Below are 18,896 nucleotides of genomic sequence, written 5' to 3'. Positions count from 1 at the left end.
CAGTAATAAAAACTCAGCTTGAGATGGTTTTTACATTCTAATAAGGGAAATCGCCAATACTAATCAATACTATCAAATACTATCAAATGATGCATCAATACTAGTCAATATTAGTCAATACTATCAAATGATACATCGCTAAAAAGGGCAGAAAAAGACTTTTATAAAACAACTGATGTTTGCTTACAGGGTTTAAAATAAAATTTTTATGAAGTATTATTGATTGCAAAAAAGCAACAAATTTGTTAAATTATTTTCACTTTACTATTTAAATTAAGCTTAAATGTGCAATAAATTTGTCAGATTGATTTTTTCTTCAAGAATATCAAACAGCAAATATGTCAGACATAAAACTGTGTCAAAATATGTCGATAGAAAATATGTGCGACATATTTTATGTTAGCAGAAAAAAATTCAGACATAAAATTATGTCAAAATATGTCTATAGAACCATGTGGGACATATTTTATGTCGGCGGAAAATATGTCTAAAAATTTTATGTCGGCAGAAAATATGTTGATTGATCTGCAAGACATATTATGTCGTAACAACCCTGCTTACTGATTACATTCTTTGAGTTTATGCACCGGTGTGGTTTTTTATAAAACTGGTGCCTCAATGTTAAATGGGAGCAAAACACTTGTGGCGTTTAACTCAATTCTCTCGCTTCCTTTCTGAATGCGATAGACTTATAGTTGATAAATGCATTCAAAGAAATGCATGTTATGGTCATCCAGAAAATATTTTGATATCAAAGTTGATGGATGAACAAAAAGAAATAAGAAAATTAGCAGCAAGAAGAATTAAATTTGCGAGGCGATGCACAGTTTCAAATTCTACAGAAGCAAGAAACTTTAAAATTCCTCTTATAAACTTTGATGCAGTTAATTACCATAGTCTTGTAAATTGGTAGGAACTTCCAGAGACTCCAGAGTTAAGTGATGATTTCATTGAAAATGCAATACAAAATATGCAAAAATTTACTTTAGATGATTTTCATTTATCCAATTCTCAAAATGTAGAAGGACATGTTCAATTGGTTACAAAAGCAGCCGCAGCTGCTTTTGTAACCAATTGAACATGTTCTTCTACATTTAACATTGAGGCACCAGTTTTATAAAGAGAAATGAAAAGAGACGAATACATTAGAGTAAAACCTTTATCTAGAAAGTATATTCCACACTTTGCTTCCAAAAATGATTGGAATATGTAGGAATAATTGATCAATAAACTCTTTTTTTTTTCTTCATAAAACTTCTTTAAATAAGTAATGTAAAAAGTACATATAAAACGGAATTTAAAAAAATTTGTATTGCTCATAAGAAATGTTATTCTTGTGTTAACATAATCGTGCTATTGCATAAAATTTTGAGTTTTTAAGCAATCTTAAAGATTTGACCAGACAACAACGAAATTATTGCATTTTTTGTAGAGCAAAAATTTTTTATACCAAAAATTTTATATACCATATTCTAATATCAAAAATGGCTTATTTTTAAATAAGTTGCAGCAAAGGAAGAAAAACGTAATTTTATTTTTTTATTTTATGTTAATAATATTTAGATGTTAGAGCAACTTTACTTTGCTATCGAAACTAATTTGAATGAAAAAAGTACTGATGATCTATCCTACTGGGTTTATCAAATGCAGTTGGTCCAATCAACACAAAATAAAGTTAACCGAACTTCAATTTTCAATGCAGTTACGCCAACTATTGCAAAGTGCTGTAGGCCTAATCGCAAATCCAATGCAGTTGCGCTAACTAACGCAAAATGTAGTCGACCCAATAGCAAACCTAATGCAGTTCGGCCAACTGAGAAAAATGCTTTTGGCACAACTGCAAATCCAATTCAGTTCGGCTAATTAACACAAAATGCTGTCGGCCCAGCAACTTTTGCTACTTGTTTAAACACTTTTATCTAATTTACTTCAAAGTTTTTTAAATCTAAGGTTACAATAATGAAACTAATCATTTTGACAAAGTTTACCAAATGATTAGATTTAACATCATTATTAAACATATGTTTTCTGTTATCAATAAAAACAGAGATACAAACACTGATTAGAATATTGCTTTACCTACTTATATACAAGGTCTTCAATTCTGCTTAAATCGAAAAAAAATAGAAGGCCAGTTGAAAAAACGTATATTCCATTATATGGACAAACTTTCTCAAAATATTTTAATTATTGCGCTATAAATGTTAAGTAAGTATATCTGGAACAGGATAGAAGTTTTCGCGTTCGAATAAAAGACATTTCCACTAAACTTAACCAACTTGGTATTGTAATTTGTGGCTACTTTTTAGTTATTAATAATAATAATGGTTAAAAAATACTGTGTTGTTAGTTGTACCTCAAATTATAATGGTGGTGAAGTAATAACAGTCTTTGGTTTTCCAAAAGATGATGAATTAAGAAAGTTATGGGTTAGATTTGTAAATAGAAATTGTTGGACTGTCACTAAATCATCTGTGATCTGCTTTAAACATTTTAATGAAAGTTTCGTACACAAAGGAACATCAGAAAAACGATTTCGTTAGTTGTATAACTTGAAGCCTGTTCCTACAATATACCCGGTCAGCATTGCAACAGCTTCACTTCCAGTTATGTTTATACCAAGAAAATCACCAACTAAAAGAAGATGAATATCAGAAGTTTTAATCAAGTGATATTATTGAAGATCTTAATTCTCTTACAGTTGCTGATTCATCAACAGGATATTTATTTTCCAAATTCGATGATTGTGTCGTATTCCATGAAATTATTCAAAATGTAGGTACGTGCGTATCTGGCTTTTTACGGCACCGATTTCAAAGTTAAAAACTGTGACCTTTTTTATTCACAGCGTGCTCGAAGTCGGTGTGTAAATATGTATTTATTTGTCTTTTTTTTTAGAATTTCATATCAGCTTAGACTTTATTAGAAAAGTAGAATGTTTTATCTTGAATAAATTATGGTTTTTTTTTACGAGTAATAAATTTTTCAGTTTTTTTATTGCTATTTAAAATTTCGTTCCTGTTCTGGCACTGCATTGATATCGAAGGCATGTTGGTACATATTTGAAATTTTCCAGTCAACTGTATAGATCTATTTTCTATGTGCCTGCCAAATTTCATTAAAAAATATTCATGACCACGTACCGTATTTTTCGACCCAGTGGAGGTACCATTTCCACCTCTTTTAGTGTTACTGTTACACTTTATAAAACTGTTTCTGCTGTTGTTACTGTTACTTTTTGTTATAAATTCTGTTTTTTTTTTTACAGTTATCAGTGATTTTCATTCGGTTTTAAAATTTTGTTTCTGTTCCGGAGGTGCATTTATATTGAAGGCATGTTGGTACACATTTAAAATTTTTCAGGCAACTGTATAGATCTATTTTCTATGTGCCTGCCAAATTTCATCTAAAAATATTCATGACCACATACCCTATTGTTCCGCGCAGTGGAGGTATGTATTTCCACTTCCGTTACATTGTGTTAAGGGGAGGGGCGGTTTTTGACAGTGGAGAATTCAGTATTTTTGATTTTTTATTCATTATAATGATATATTTTATAAGAACTGTTATACAAACTTTTTTTTTAATAGCCTTTTACTACTAAGGATATTTGGGTTTTCTTTTTTTTAAATTGTTAAATGATGTACACAAAAACTAACAAGTATAATTACGGTGGTTATATATTAATTTTTTTTTTGATGGCTAACTCTTTTCACACACCAAAATTAGTTTAAAGGCAAAATTCTGCAAAATAAAATTTAAAATGTTAAAATTAAAATTATATAACACTATTTTATGATGATTCTGCGTAAAATTCATTAAAAACAAAAACAGCATTTTCTCAGCTTTTTCCATACCCATAATTTACCATATAGCCACCTTAAGCTATATATGATATATAAAAATTATACATATATTTAAAAAAAATTTTTATAGATTAATTGTAATTTTTAAAATTATTTAATTATGATTAATAGCTGACCCAATTAAATAGTAGTATTATGATTGTTGAATTTAATTTAGTGCATCATGGGACCTCAGAAGAAAACAAATCTATTTTATGGTAAAGCTAAAACTTATTTAGCTTGTAATTTTCCAATACCAGCTCATTTAAATATTGGCTGTAGAAATGGACATATATTTGCATATATTTGCAACTAACAACGATTCATATAAAGTAACTGTAGAACTAATCGGTAAGTATTTTAACATTAAAATTTGTATAAGTCAGATTCAGCAACTAGTTAGAACATCAAAAGTCTTTGTAAACCATTTTTCACGAAATTCGAAACCATTTGTTGACATCTGCAACATGCTCTTTGCATACCAAATAACAACATCTGCTGTGGCACAAACATCCCAATCAATTGCAACCTCAATTGACTTTCCTACATGTTCTTCATTTTCTTCTCAACAAATCAGTGTTTTATCTGTATCGAATAGTGATCACTTATCTCCTTTATCTCGTCCTACTTTAAAAACCTCTTCTCATGAACCACTATCCAGTTTGAGAGCTGACCAGTTGAGTCCCAGAAAAAAGGTTATGAGAAAGAGATTAACCATTTTGGCAAACGAAATGGCAATTAAGAAGAGAAAGCATAAAGAGGATATTAAAGGTTTAAAAGATAAGGCAAAGGCTAGAGCATACAGATTTAAATATCTAAATCAAGTTATTACTCGTAAAGAAAAGATAATTTCTCAACTTAGAAAAAAATTAAAAGAAAAGTTTTTAAATTTACAGTTGAAAAAACTTCAAAATCAAATTTTTTGTTTGAAACAACAGTTGACATCCACGCAAAGAAAGTTTTCTTATCAAAAGGCAATGTTAAGCCAACAACTTGCTGAAAAAAATTCTGCAATTCTTGTACTGCAAAATGAAATTCAGAATTTACAGGAAGAGTTGGAGGAAATTAAGCAAGTAACACAAAACACCAAAAATTAAAAAAGGCTTCTCAGCAGATATTAGGAGACTTATATATGACATGCCTGTGTGCCAAGTTCCTACACAGTGTCCCATCTCTGCTCCGTAAAATTGGGGAACATACTGGCTATCGATTTAGTCAAATTCCACATCGTACAACTGTAGAACAAATGATGCGTGAGCTTGGTGTGCTTTCAGACTTACAGGCTGCTGAGATAGCATTTACAACAAAAGATCTGACACTTGGTTTTGATGCAACAACCCAGGAGGGTGTTCATTTAAATGCTGTGCACTTGACAACGGAATCAGTATGTATGGTTGTAGCTATTGATCAACTTCCTGGAGGTACAGCTTATGACTATCAGAGTCATATTATAAAGTCTATTGATAATAAGTTATATAGTGATTTCTATCGACTCAAATATACTGACGTAAGAAGCACCATTATTGGAAACATAACAAATACAATGAGTGATAGAGTTGTAACAAACCATGCAACAATCGCAAAGTTAAACCTTGTTTGGCAGAAATCATTAAATGAACTAAACTGTCACCTTCACCTTTAGACACAATGACCAGCTCTTGTAAATCTTCACTTAAAGCATTAGAGACTTCAAAAGGGAAACTTTTTGGAAGAGGCTGCATTGCAGCAAACATTGTTGTACAGCTGAACAAACTTCGCTACAAGGATGCAAAAGGTACTCTAACTAATCTAAATCATTCTTTTACTTAAATATATTTAGTTTTCTGAATAAAATTTTGAGTTAAAATGAAATATTATAATTAGTGCATGTTTTTATTTCACACTCTTCTTACAATTGCCAAAATGAGCTTCTTTATGATATTCATAGGTGATCCAAAAGGTTTTGTAACCTTTTTGGACCAACACGAGTTACCCAGAGGATTGCTACCACGCTATAGAGGCAACAGACTACATATGCTTTTTCACACATGTGGTATTTTAATCCATCATTATGCCTTATTGAAGATATTTCTGTGTTCTGGCTTGGCGTTATGCGGAGGTCTGCGAAATAGTTTATTTCAAGACTTTACATCTGAAGCAGGTATTTTTTTTCTTTTTTATACCTGTTCAGTTCATTTGATAAAGTGCTACACAATATTATAGGCTATAGAATTAGTTACAAATATAGTTACAAATACAAATTACAAATAGTAATGGCACTTGCAAGATTAATGGGGAGTAAAGACTATTATAAACAAAGATTATTCTTTGTTATTAATTCACTTTTTCACCTTAGGTGTCCGTGAGTTGTGTGTTTTAGCTTTAATTGGAAAACTACTTTCTGGTCCTTGGATGACAAAATTTTATATTGCACCAGGTACGAGACTTGACTACATATCTGGCATTCAGATAGTAAAAGATGTTCGGAACACTCTTATTGAGAGCAGCAAGAATCCTTTATCTCTACTTAAACGAAAAACTGATTTCTTTGGTAATGATATTGAAGATGTAGTTTTTGATTCAATAATCAGCGTTTGCCCAGTAACTGATGAAATGAGTAAAGCATTAGCTGACTGCCTAAATGCAGTTATTAGCGTCATTGACAGGCAGTACAAGCGGCAATTTGAAATGAGTTCTAATGATCACCTTAAAAAGTCAGCTAGGCTTCACAACATTGATTCAGAAGAACTTATGGGTATGTTTAGCGCTGCAAAGCACAAAGCTCCAAATGCCACTCTTTTCTTTCTTCAAAACTTCGTGCTTGCAAAAATAAAACAACTGCTCTGCTATGCAAAAAGCCAAATGATATTCAAAACAAGTTGATATTATGGGCTATCTCTAATGCCAGAAAAAAGCGGTTTATAAATATGCAATGTCATAATGACCTGAAGTTAGAATTGATAAAACGAATAGCAGATAAAATTCAGAAAAAAGAAAACAAAGAACGCAAAAATGTAGAAAAAATATTAAAAAACTGCATGCCTGATCAGGTAAAAGAAATGTTTCCTGACCTAGAAAATAATGAGGCCTCAGATATCGAAGAAATTCTTATTGGAGCTTCTATTGGAAGAAGTATTTGCCACATGTGGTTCGATAATGCCACTAACACCCAGGATGTATATTATGGCAGAATTGTTGGCATTAAAAAGAAGAAAAGTGATGTATATATAGTTTCTTATTGGAAACCAAAAGGAGAATGAAAATGATGATGGTGTTGAGTATGAGGTGAGCAAATATCAACTTTCTGCAGACATAATAAGTGGTGATATGGTGATAACATAATAGAAATGTGTAATAAGGTATATGTTATTTTAAATAATAGTATGTTTTATAAACTTGCATTAATAGATATTATTTACAGATAGTAGGTTAGTCTTTATTTTTTATAATAAATTTTACAGTGCCTAATGTATTTCATATTCTCTACCCTCCCCTTTTTTTAAGATAATGAAAAGATTTATAATTATTTAATTTCTTTTTATGTATACATATATGTATATACATATATGTATATAGAAATGTAATTTTAAGTAGTCGATTAGTTACCGATATCCAACAACCAGGGTTGACCTGGTTGCAATGAGCTATGGGAAACCAAAGCTCATTTACTATTTGACATAAGCAAATTGCCTGGCTCATGACAATTAATGTTAATCATAATGATGGCTATACATTGTTTCTACCCAGAAACACAGACTTTTGCTTGCATGGATTGAGAGATGTAAGTGTTTAGTTATAATAAATCAGTACACTCTATGCAAATGGCAATTGCCATTACCAGATAGTTACGCTAACACAATATAACTTTCTTTTCATTATAACTTATAATCAAATCTATTATATTTCAGGTTAAAAAGTATTGAAGGGTCTACTTCTATCGGTTTTTCTGTTTGGTAATGGGTAATGTGTTGTGTATCAGGAGTTAAGTGATTTTTATTTTTTTTTTAAGTTCGGAAATCATTCTCATCTTCTCTAATTTGTAATGGGTTTTTCAGTTATTGTGCTAAATATCTAATATAATTTCATTTATCTTTTATTGCAAGGTTTTAACTATGATGGCAGCTTGCTACTGTAGATGTTTATCTTAAAGACCTCAAGATTATATTTATTAATTCAGTAATAACAGTTACATGTTAATTTATTATACATTAGTTAATTGTTCGCCTTATTTTTTTTTTAAATTTTATATATCTGATATATTTTATCTTATGTATCATTGGAAGGTTACGCAACATGATGAAAACCACACGATTGCTTCGATGGATGTTGATCTTTTTCATATCAAGATTAAACCGGTTCATATTTTGTTAGAGATTGATTATGTTTATTAATGCAATAATAACAGTTTTATATTTATTTATTATCCGCGACATAAGGTATCCTTATTTATTATCCGCGACATAAGGTATCCTTATTTATTATCCGCGACATAAGGCATCATAAATAGGTATGGCGATATTAATTTAGGGGTTTACTTTATTTTAGATATCATTGGATGTGGTTTCTTTGCGTACTAAAGAATCGACTCTTTCTAGCTATTGATGACACAGTTTTGTTTGCTTCAAAAACAAGGCTTTCTTCAAAGCCACAATTCTGTTAAAAACATTACTAAGCAAAAAAGAAAATCATTATTATAGTCTAAATTTTTTGTTAATGAAGTATGTTTTTAAAAAAATTACTTTTATTTTTTGCAGTTTGTTGGAATTTATATATAGTTAGATAGATATAAGGACTACGGAAGGGAAAATGAAGGAGAGCCGTGGTGGACAACCCCCCCCCCCTCCATTGTTTAGATAAATATATTTTTGTCGGTTTTTAGTTGAACTATTTGGTGTTTTATGATATTTTTTTTGTACTCCGGCCCCCACTGAAATATCACGCCTTTTCCGATGTTATATATGTATATATATATATATATATATATATATATATATATATATATATCTTTTTTGTATATATATATATATATATCTTTTTTGTATATATATATATATATATCTTTTTTGTATATATATATATATATATCTTTTTTGTATATATATCTTTCATTGAAATTCATTAGTAACGATAAAAATAAAGCGAAAACGCAAAGGATTTTAATGTATTTAAAGATCACCTAAATGCATTTAAAGATACACTATAGAAATCCTAGCCTTGGTGCATATTTAATAAAGTAAATATATATATATATATATATATATATATATATATATATTATATATATATATATATATATATATATATATATATATATATATATATATATATAATAGTTGTTAATATTGCTTAATTAAAGTTTTGTTATAAATTTAACTATTACGTTTTAACCATTAAAAATATTTTGTTACTTAAATTCGAAACTTTTTTAATTACGTTTTTTAATCGTTTTGCACATTTCACTATGCAAAATCAAGCGCAAATTAACAATGATTCTATTACAAAGCTGCCGTTAGCCGAACGCGAGTTTTATACGTAAGTTGCATTTTTCTTAAGCAATCCTTCATAAAAAATAATGTTACTTAAATGAGCATAACTTTTTTTGTAATGATTCTTTTTTCATAATGTTTTCACCATTTTATTACAAATTTAAAGCTCTTTCGAACCATATATAAAACTAGAATAAATAAATGGTTTGAAATTTTTACACACATACCTACAAAATGAACTACACATACCTGAAGTTGCTGAGTGTTTTTGTATTGACAAAAATCTTCATGTCAAACTTTTTTATAAAAATCTTCTTGTTTTTTTGCCACCTTGGCTCAGACTAACCCACCAATGTATGTTAAAGAGAAGGAGTATGCTGTAAAACTGCGATTCACATTTTAGCATTGAAAAAGAAAAGTTGTCTTCCATTCTTGAAGAACCTAAAAGTCATCAAATAAAAAAAAAATCAAATTTATTCTTCAAATATGCTTTAATTTGCCTTGATGTTGCGTTACACATCATTGCAAACTTATCATTTACTGCTGAAGGAATTCCCTTTTCCATCTATATCACTGTTAGGCAAGCTTAAAGCAATTGAAATTGATTTTATGAAAGTTTTGAAATTGTTACATAAAAATGGGAGCTTCTCAAATGATCTTTTAATCATTTTTGATGAAATGTGTTTGCAAAAATGTGCAGAATATTCTGGGGGAGATGTAGTTGGGATTAGTGATGAAAATGAATGTTATAGAAGCATTGTTTCTTTCATGGCAGTTGGTTTAAAAGAAAATACCTCTTGTGTCATCAAAGCAGTTCCAATTGTAAAATTAAACAGTGATTGGTTGAAGACTGAAATTCTCAGCTTGATTAAATCTTTCATAAAAATAGTTTTAATGTTCAAGGTGTTGTTTGTGATAATCATGCTTCAAATGTCTCCTCTTTTACAAAGTTGCTTGATGCACATGGTACCAGATGATTTGTTTATTACAAAAAATTTCTTTGACACAGTGCATATGATTAAAAACATTCAAAACAACTTACTAAATAAAAAAAAGTTTATTTTTCCAGAATTTCATTTTTCAGCTTTTAAAGATGAAGTTCACGTTCAACCAGGAGAAATATCGTGGGAAATATTTCATGATTTATTAGAAAAAGACAGCCTGTTGGGTGCAAGTTTGAAAAAAGCTGAAAATGAATAGCAAAGTGGTCCATTCTGTAAACTAAAAGCAAAATGTCACTGTTGCTTTTGGTATCTTCCATGAAACTACAGCAGCAGCAATAAAATCATATTTTTCCAACCGTTTTGATATTTCCCGACCGATTTAGATATTGTATCTTTCCTAACTCTTATTATTAAATGGTGGAAAATTACAAATTCAAAAAATCAGATTTCTAATAACTATCTTGGCAATTCTGCTATTATTAATGATTAAAGTTTTTTTGAACTTTTTCTGAATGGTTAAATGAATGAAAAAACACCATAAACTCAAATTTTAAGAAATATACATTAACTCCTTAGACATCATCAGCTCTACAAAGAACTTTATTGTGTCAAGCTTTGTAAATAGAAGATCTATTGGAAGATAGTTATAAATTTATATTGACTGCTCGTTTTCAAAGTGATTCGTTAGAAAGAAGATTCGGACAATACCGCCAAATAAGTGGTGGGAGATTTCTTGTCAGTTAGAAAGATGTCATCTAAAGTGAGAAGATAATCCATATAAAAAGTTCAATAAAAGAAGGAATGAAAATATTTGAAAATGATATTAATGATGTTGAAGATACACAACATGCTAGATCCTTGATGGATCAGCTTAAAGGAAGAGATTATGATTGTGTGACTTTATCAGAAAATTCACGTGAAGTTGCTAGTTATATTGCTGGTTTTATTGCCAAAAAACTGGTTAAGAAGTTTAAAATATGTTGTAAATTGCTTTGTAGTCAACATTGTCAACAGGAGTCGAATGACTATAGTTATTTAAATAAATTGTCCAGAGGTTGGCAAACAACTCCATCACTACCTCTTTTAGAATATGTCTGTGATAGTTTTGTTATGTTAGATCATGTATTTGATGCTATTTATCAATCTCAAATGCAACACTATAAAGCAGTAAAGTTAGTCCTTGGCAGTATAGAAGGTTACCAACTATTTTTATGTTTAAATCACCAAACTTGTGGAAAGGAAATTATACACACTATTATTTCAAATATTTATTTTAATAACATCAGAAAGAGTCAGTGATTCAATTGTTGCAGATAACATTGTTGCCTTTAAAAAAAGACAAAAAAAAAAAAAAAGAATCTTTTGTTACACATTTTTAAACAGTTAGTGTACAATATTTTTAAATACTTTTAAAGCTTACTTGAGAAAATTTGCGTATTCTTATTTCTTGTACAATCCTTAAATATTCTGAAAATTCTGCTGACAAATATAACCCATGTCTTTCTATAATTATTTTAGAAATATATAATTATGAAGATTGTGTTGTTTTCAATAAAGACATTTATTAATCATGATTGCTATTTATTAATAAAAAGAAACTAAAAAAAAAGCCTAAAAGTTTAGTGACAGGATAAAAACTTTTGCGTTGGCTTAATCGAAGTATAGTATATACTTCGATTAAGCCAACGCAAAAGTTTTTATCCTGTGCTAGATTTACTTCAATTTTATAGCTCAATAATTAAAATATTTTGAGAAGGAATTTCCATCCGACAAAATATGCGTTTTTTTTTACCCGACCTATTTTTTTCCTGTTTAAGCAGAATTAGGGATGGCAAAAATCCCGGAAATTTTCAATCTCGGGATTTCGGAATTGAGAAATTTGGAAATCCCCAGGAAATCCCGGAAATGAATAGAAAAAAACGCAATTGAATACTTTTTAAGCACTTATCTTAAAAAATAAAAGTGGAATTTGAATCACTCACACGTTTGGAATTGAAATTAATGAATATAAAAATAGAATTAAAATTGCGCACACTTTTGGAAGCAGAAAACTCAAAATTAAATTAATGTATACCTTCTACTATATAAACTCTTGCTCTTTCCACCAGCAAGCGCTTAAATTTTATTTATTTTTATAATATACTAGTTTTAATATTTTACTATATATTATATATAGTATAATATTAAAACTAGTATATTATAAAAAACAAATAAAATATAAGCGCTTGTTGATGGAAAGAGCAAGAGTTCTTAATAGAACATATACCTTAATTTAATTATATATTATTAATTTTAAGTATATATATTTGATATTATATTTATATATATATATATATATATATATATATATATATATATATATATATATATATATATATATATATATATATCTATATATGTATATGTATATATGTATATATATATATATATATATATATATATATATATATATATATATATATATATATATATATATATATATATATATATATATATATATCAGTGACGGATCCAGAATTTTTTTTTGGGGGGGAGGGGGGGGATTTTGATACCAAAAGTGGTAAGCGTAATTTTTTTGGAAATTACGAATCAAAAGATATCGATTCAGTTTCGATTCGACTGATAGTATTTGAGTTGTACTATGGGGAGTTAGTTTCTTATATATATATAGTTACATTTCCTCGGGAAATAATTGCACAATTTCTTTTTTAGACTAATAGGATTTTGAGTAATAAATAAATTAAGTACAAAATCTACAATGCAAAATCGAAGCGTCTCTTCTTAATAGCTGCAAATTTATCAATTACGTCGTTTACTTCTAAAGGCATGGTATTATAGATATATAATAATGCCAAGCCAGTAAAACGCTCATCATTGGTTCGGTTACGCAAAGAACTTTTTAAAATATTCATGGCGCTAAAGCTCCGTTCAGCTGTACATGTTGTGATTGGAATGATAGAGAAAATCCAAAGAAGTGTCTTGATGGTTGCCAATCTATAAAATAAAATTAACTGAGTAAGTTAATAAGCAACAGAGATTTAAACTGATATAGTATTTCTATTTTATAAATTATACCTATCAGGAATTAGATCTAAAGCCACTAATAATGTTGAAGGATGGCTCTGCATATGCGAGCAAAGTTCTTTCCACTCCAAATATTCATTATGAATAGTTTCCTCGCCTCGATACGCAATTACAGAAGAAAACATTCTTAAAGTTTCAACCACATCAGTCCAACTATGTAGAGAAATCACTGATGGTAACAGAGCAGACATTTTCATAACTAGTTGTTGATGGTTTGAAAACCGTGCATCCATAGATTGAATCACTGAATCTAGGTACGGAAACCAAATAGCTCTTTTATAATATTGGCATGCATTTTCAGCAGGGATATTGTTTCTATGCAATTGCCTACATACGGCACGAGGAGTCACTAAAGCTATATTTAAAGCATTTGCTAAATAATTAGTGTTGTTGAATGGGCCGAAATCAGCATTCATCCATATTTCATTCTCATCACAGCGCCATGTTAAAAGCGACTTTTTCACAAAGTTTATTGCATTTAATGCTCCAATGAGATCGTTATTGACTGTTTGCAATAATTTAGACAATGTTACTGTTAATGGGATAACTTTTTTGGCGCAACAAAGTGCTACAATAACAACCGGCTCATACAGCCACCTTAATAGACTTCTTGCAGTGTCTGCAGTTTTACTGTCAAGTTTATTAACAATTTCCTCCAAACATTTTACAATATTAATGAAATTTTGATAGAAAATAAGTTAGCAATCATGCCTCTCAACAAAACGTGTTTCACTAAAACTTTTTAAGCATGAAACAGAACTTTCCGAGTCTTACAAACACTTTTCTAATATCTCCCTTCTTTTAATAGAATCGTTTATAAAAGTTGTGCATTTCTTAACTGTACTAAACATATCCCTTATTTCTGGTACAGAACAAGTAGAATTTAAAACTTAGTTCAGGACATGGCTACTGCAATGTACAAAGACTGCGGATGGAGCCACCTTTCTTACGTGCTCCTGGACACCATTATAACAGCCAGACATAGCTGATGCGCCATCATAACCTTGACCTACTAAGTAAGTAAGGTCAAGACTATGTCCTTTCAGAGTTTGAATAATTAGTTCACCTAACCCTTTACCACTAAGATCATTAGCTTTCTTAAAGTTTAAAAATTCTTCTCTAATTGTATGAAAACCATTTATCAATCACACAAAACGAATACATACACATAACTGCTGGTGATGAGAAACATTAGTAGTTTCATCTGCAATCACCGAAAAGTACTTAGCAATTTTAGCCTCTTTAATTATTTTTTCTGTTATAATTTGACCACAAATGTCTATTAGTTCATTTTGAACCGTTTTTGAAATATATGTTGCATTTTTTCCTAAACTTTTTAAATGGTGTTCTAAAACTTTGTCTCCAGCATCGACCCGATAAGCCAACAGTGCTTTGAAGTTTCCATCTGCCTTTATAAGTCCATCATTTGTTTCAAGACTGACATCGCCGTCATCTCTTCTGCCTCAATATGCAATCCCAAGTCTACCGCAAAGCATAACAGTTTTAATAATTGGCACCAAACGTTCGTGTGATTCTTTTACTTCCGCTTTGTACTTTTCATTTAGCATAATTTTTATGTTTGTACCTGTATTCATTGTTAGTAAAAAATGATCACCAAATACAACAGAATTTTTGTGATATTGGTTGCTTAAATGGTTAGTCAATTGTCCATCACTTCCTGTCAAGTGACTGTATTTTTAAAGCGGTTTGTTAACTAATTGTGCCAGTTTTGTACCCTTGCTATGATTATTTTCACTTACTTCATTGGCAAATAAAACACAAGTGACACAAAGAAGATCATTCAAAGATGGGGAAAATTTAAAGCTGGAATAACTTCCACCTGATAAGTTTTGGAGACCAAGGTTTACCTTTTGTGGGTTCTTCCCACCCTTCATTGTATATGGATATTTGAAAGAAAAATCCGGCATCCAATGTTCAGTCATCAATTTCTTTTTTTCTAAATCATTGAGTTTTTTCACATATTCAATATTTCTTACGTCACCCGAAAAGGCACAAGCAATATCATTACTGGCTGGATGAGAATTATCTTGGTATGCCTCGTTTTCGGTTTCTATTAACATCGTTTGAATAGGAGTACAAGTAAGAGATTGCGAGAGGACGTTGGTTGGTTCAAAAGGTTTATTAATACTGCAATCAAATACAGGTAAAGCTAGAGAAGTGCAAAGTGTGTTATCGAAACAAATAGGAGATTTTTTAATCAAAAAATCCGTAATGAAAAGCCTAGGTTTCTTCAGCGATCGTTCTTTGCTCATGGTAATCTCAATCTAGAATCGCATATATATATATATATATATATATATATATATATATATATATATATATATATATATATATATATATATAATATATATATATATATACATATATATATATAATATTGTTTAAACTTACGATAAAATTTAAATGTTTTCTAAAGTTTTTGAGGGCGAAATAAAAAAAAGTACCAGAAAGCAAAATTGTGCAGCGCAATGGTATCTTTTTTGTATGGTTGAATCAAAGTGAAAAAAAAAATGAATGAAACATTAGGCATTTCTTATGGAAGAATTTAAGATCAAGAGCGCAGATTATTCAATAGTTTCAATATTTTGATTTTTTCAGGGTTTTTTTTTTCTGGTGGGGAGGGGGGATGGGGGATGCATACCCCCCATCCCCTCCCCTCCCCTGGATCCGTCACTGATATATATATATATATATATATATATATATATATATATATATATATATATATATATATATATATATATATATATATATATATATATATATATATATAAATATATATACATATATATATAGTATAATATTATATTTTATATGTTAAGAGTTTAAAAAGGAAAACATTGCAAAGAGAATAAACAGTTACACAACCAATTAGCTACTATACCAAAGACGATGTACAAATTACTTATTTACAACTATAAGCTTAAACTTTATTAACTTTTACTTATTTTTGATTATCCCGAAATCCCGGGACATTTCGGAAACAAATCCCGGGATTTCAAGATCCTGAGATCCCGGGAATGCCATTCCTACGCAGAATAAAAGGCCGTGTATTTAACTAGGCCATGGAATATTAATATTATATAATTATTTTTGTCAAAATAATTAAATAATATTAATATTCTATGTAAGTATAAACTTTTTCGAAATAACCTCTTCACTTCTTTAAAAACTCTGATTTCGCTTTCTGCAACTTAAAGTATGTGAATAACATTTTTCAAGGGTTAAACCAAACGTGATTTAATACTACTGTAACATTTTGTTTACTTATTGTAGAAGTTGGATTAAATGGCACTAAATCGAATTTCTCGCTTATTTGAAGCAATTTTCATTCCCTGTGAATTTTCCTTAACAAACTCATGCAAATATCCATCAGTTATTCGAACCAGCAGTTATTCGAAATTTTGTTTATTCGAAGTAATTTTTTGTTCCCCTTGTCACCCCGTCAGTTATACGAAGGTTTCCTTCAGCTCAAGATACCATTGCATAGACAGCATTTCAAAACTTATCTTTATCGGTTGTAATAATATGTATGTATATATCTAAAAAAAATAACGTTATCAAAATATTAAAAAAATTGAACACATTAAACCTAGTACAACAAAAGTTTTAACATAGCATAGCATAATATATATACATATATATATATATATATATATATATATATATATATATATATATATATATATATATATATATATATATATATATATATATATATATATATATATATATATATACATATATATAAATTAGTAAAAAACACTTATCTAACTTTTTTCTTCTACTTGAAGTTTCATCAGGAAGAGTTTTCCTGATGTTCCAGCAATGGTGAAACCTCACGTAGTAGAAAATAGTTAGATAAGTGTTTTTTACTTATTTATTATTGCTCTGTTCTTTAAGAACATTGAGCACTCTATTTGTAAAATACACTAACATAATTTACATATATATATATATATATATATATATATATATATATATATATATATATATATATATATATATATATATATATATATATATATATATATATATATATATATATATATATATATAATACAATAAAAATGCAATTAAATAATGTAACAAATGTTTTAAATAGATAAAAGAGCCGGTAATGTTAAGAGGAACTAGATTGAAATTGTCATTTTTACATGGTTCATTTGTTTATTAATAGTGGGTTTTTCCCAATCTATGTTCATACTTTCTTTGAGTTTTAATGTAAACTTGTTGGAGGCCGAATCCAAAATTAAAAAATTAGCATGATTAAAACTATTAAAACAGCTGTCATTTGAATGAATATGTTTATAAATGTGTGAGTTTTTATCCCCTTTTTGGTGCTCGATTATTCGTGTCTTTAAATGGCGTGTAGCCTTGCCAATATAACAGGATTTACAGCTTGCACATTCAAACTTATAGACAACGAATGAATTAAAGTCTGTTGGAAAGAGATCTTTAACGGAAAAAGTTTTGAAATTTTAAATGAAGTAAAAACCAATCTTACGGTGACTGAATTACAATATCTTTTAATGATTGCGCTTAGTCTTTGTTTAGTTAAATCAGTTACATGGTTCATTTGTTTATTAATAGTGAGTTTTTCCCACTCTATATACATGCTTTCTTTGAGTTTTAATATAAATACCAAAAAAGGTAAGATTTTTGAGCAAAAATGTCAAACTATTAAACAAAGATAAATAGCATGCTTTTAAAGATTGGAAAAAAGTCAAACTAAAAAGAATGTACCCAAAAAGTTTAGCGTTCCTCAAAACACTTTAACTTACTGGATTAAGCATTAAGAAGACATAATCATAGAGAGTCAGTTAATTTGGAGCTAAGAGACAAAAATTAAGTTTTAAAAAGCATGATTCCGTTGATAAATTTTTTTGATAAACTGTAAGATTTTATTTTTTTATTTTAGTTTTGTATTTTAGAACGTAAAAACTTAAATAGCATCTTATTTAAAAGTTTTTCTTCTTTTTTCTTTCTTCTTCTGCTAAAGTTTGACAGTAACTTGAAGTAGGTCACTTTAATGAAGATTTGCAGTTACTCAAACATTCGGTTTTTTGAAGTAAATTCTAATTCCCTAAGGAGGATTGACTAACCGGGAGTTCACTGTATATAAACCGGGAGTTTACTGCATATAAAAGTGTTTCGCGCAATGTAAAAATAGCCATTACTAACAATTCACTAACTTTTAAATAAAAGCATATTTTTTCTATAAAAGCTTTTAGCTCCAAGTAAAAAAATTATAAAAAATCTATCGTTCTTTATCAAATAGATATTCAAATTAGTTGAATTATTGCTAATGATTTAGGATAACTTTTTTGTTTTTCGCATTTTTTTTACGGAAAAGCTGCCTTCCTAGCGCACAGTGGGCCAGGTATATGGGAAGTGGTGGACAAAACTTAATTATTACCCAATTGGTCCACAAACCTATTTAGATATATAAATAATCATTATATATGAAATAATATTTATTTTTAACAAGAATATTTTAATTTTTAATAAAATAAAAGACATTTAATTGGCTTAGG

General features: G+C 29.0%; 1 protein-coding gene and 1 long non-coding RNA gene across 2 annotated transcripts; both read left to right on the top strand.

Annotated features, from left to right (window-relative positions):
- Positions 1–4,023: 4,023 nt before the first annotated feature.
- LOC136079710 (uncharacterized) lies at positions 4,024–6,811 on the top strand. The gene is made up of 3 exons (XM_065795914.1): positions 4,024–5,619; positions 5,773–5,985; positions 6,181–6,811. Exons 1-3 carry the CDS (start codon positions 5,493–5,495, stop codon positions 6,705–6,707), a joined length of 867 nt encoding a protein of 288 aa, XP_065651986.1. The 5' UTR covers positions 4,024–5,492; the 3' UTR covers positions 6,708–6,811.
- An 851-nt stretch (positions 6,812–7,662) lies between these two features.
- On the top strand, positions 7,663–8,473 carry LOC136079045 (uncharacterized). The gene is made up of 3 exons (XR_010637895.1): positions 7,663–8,000; positions 8,108–8,179; positions 8,370–8,473. It is a non-coding gene; the product is annotated as an uncharacterized LOC136079045 (long non-coding RNA).
- The last annotated feature ends 10,423 nt before the right edge of the window (positions 8,474–18,896 follow it).

Source organism: Hydra vulgaris, chromosome 04 (genome assembly GCF_038396675.1).
Source record: "Hydra vulgaris chromosome 04, alternate assembly HydraT2T_AEP".
NCBI classification, from domain to species: Eukaryota; Metazoa; Cnidaria; class Hydrozoa; order Anthoathecata; family Hydridae; genus Hydra; species Hydra vulgaris.
Note: the sequence above shows the minus strand (reverse complement) of the source record. Positions and strands in the feature narration are given on the sequence as shown.

Coding starts and splice junctions, on each gene's coding strand:
- LOC136079710 (XM_065795914.1), top strand. CDS start 5,493: ATGACCAGCTCTTGTAAATCTTCACTTAAAGCATTAGAGACTTCAAAA. Junction 5,620..5,772: donor TCGCTACAAGGATGCAAAAG/GTACTCTAACTA, acceptor TGATATTCATAG/GTGATCCAAAAGGTTTTGTA. Junction 5,986..6,180: donor AGACTTTACATCTGAAGCAG/GTATTTTTTTTC, acceptor TTTTCACCTTAG/GTGTCCGTGAGTTGTGTGTT.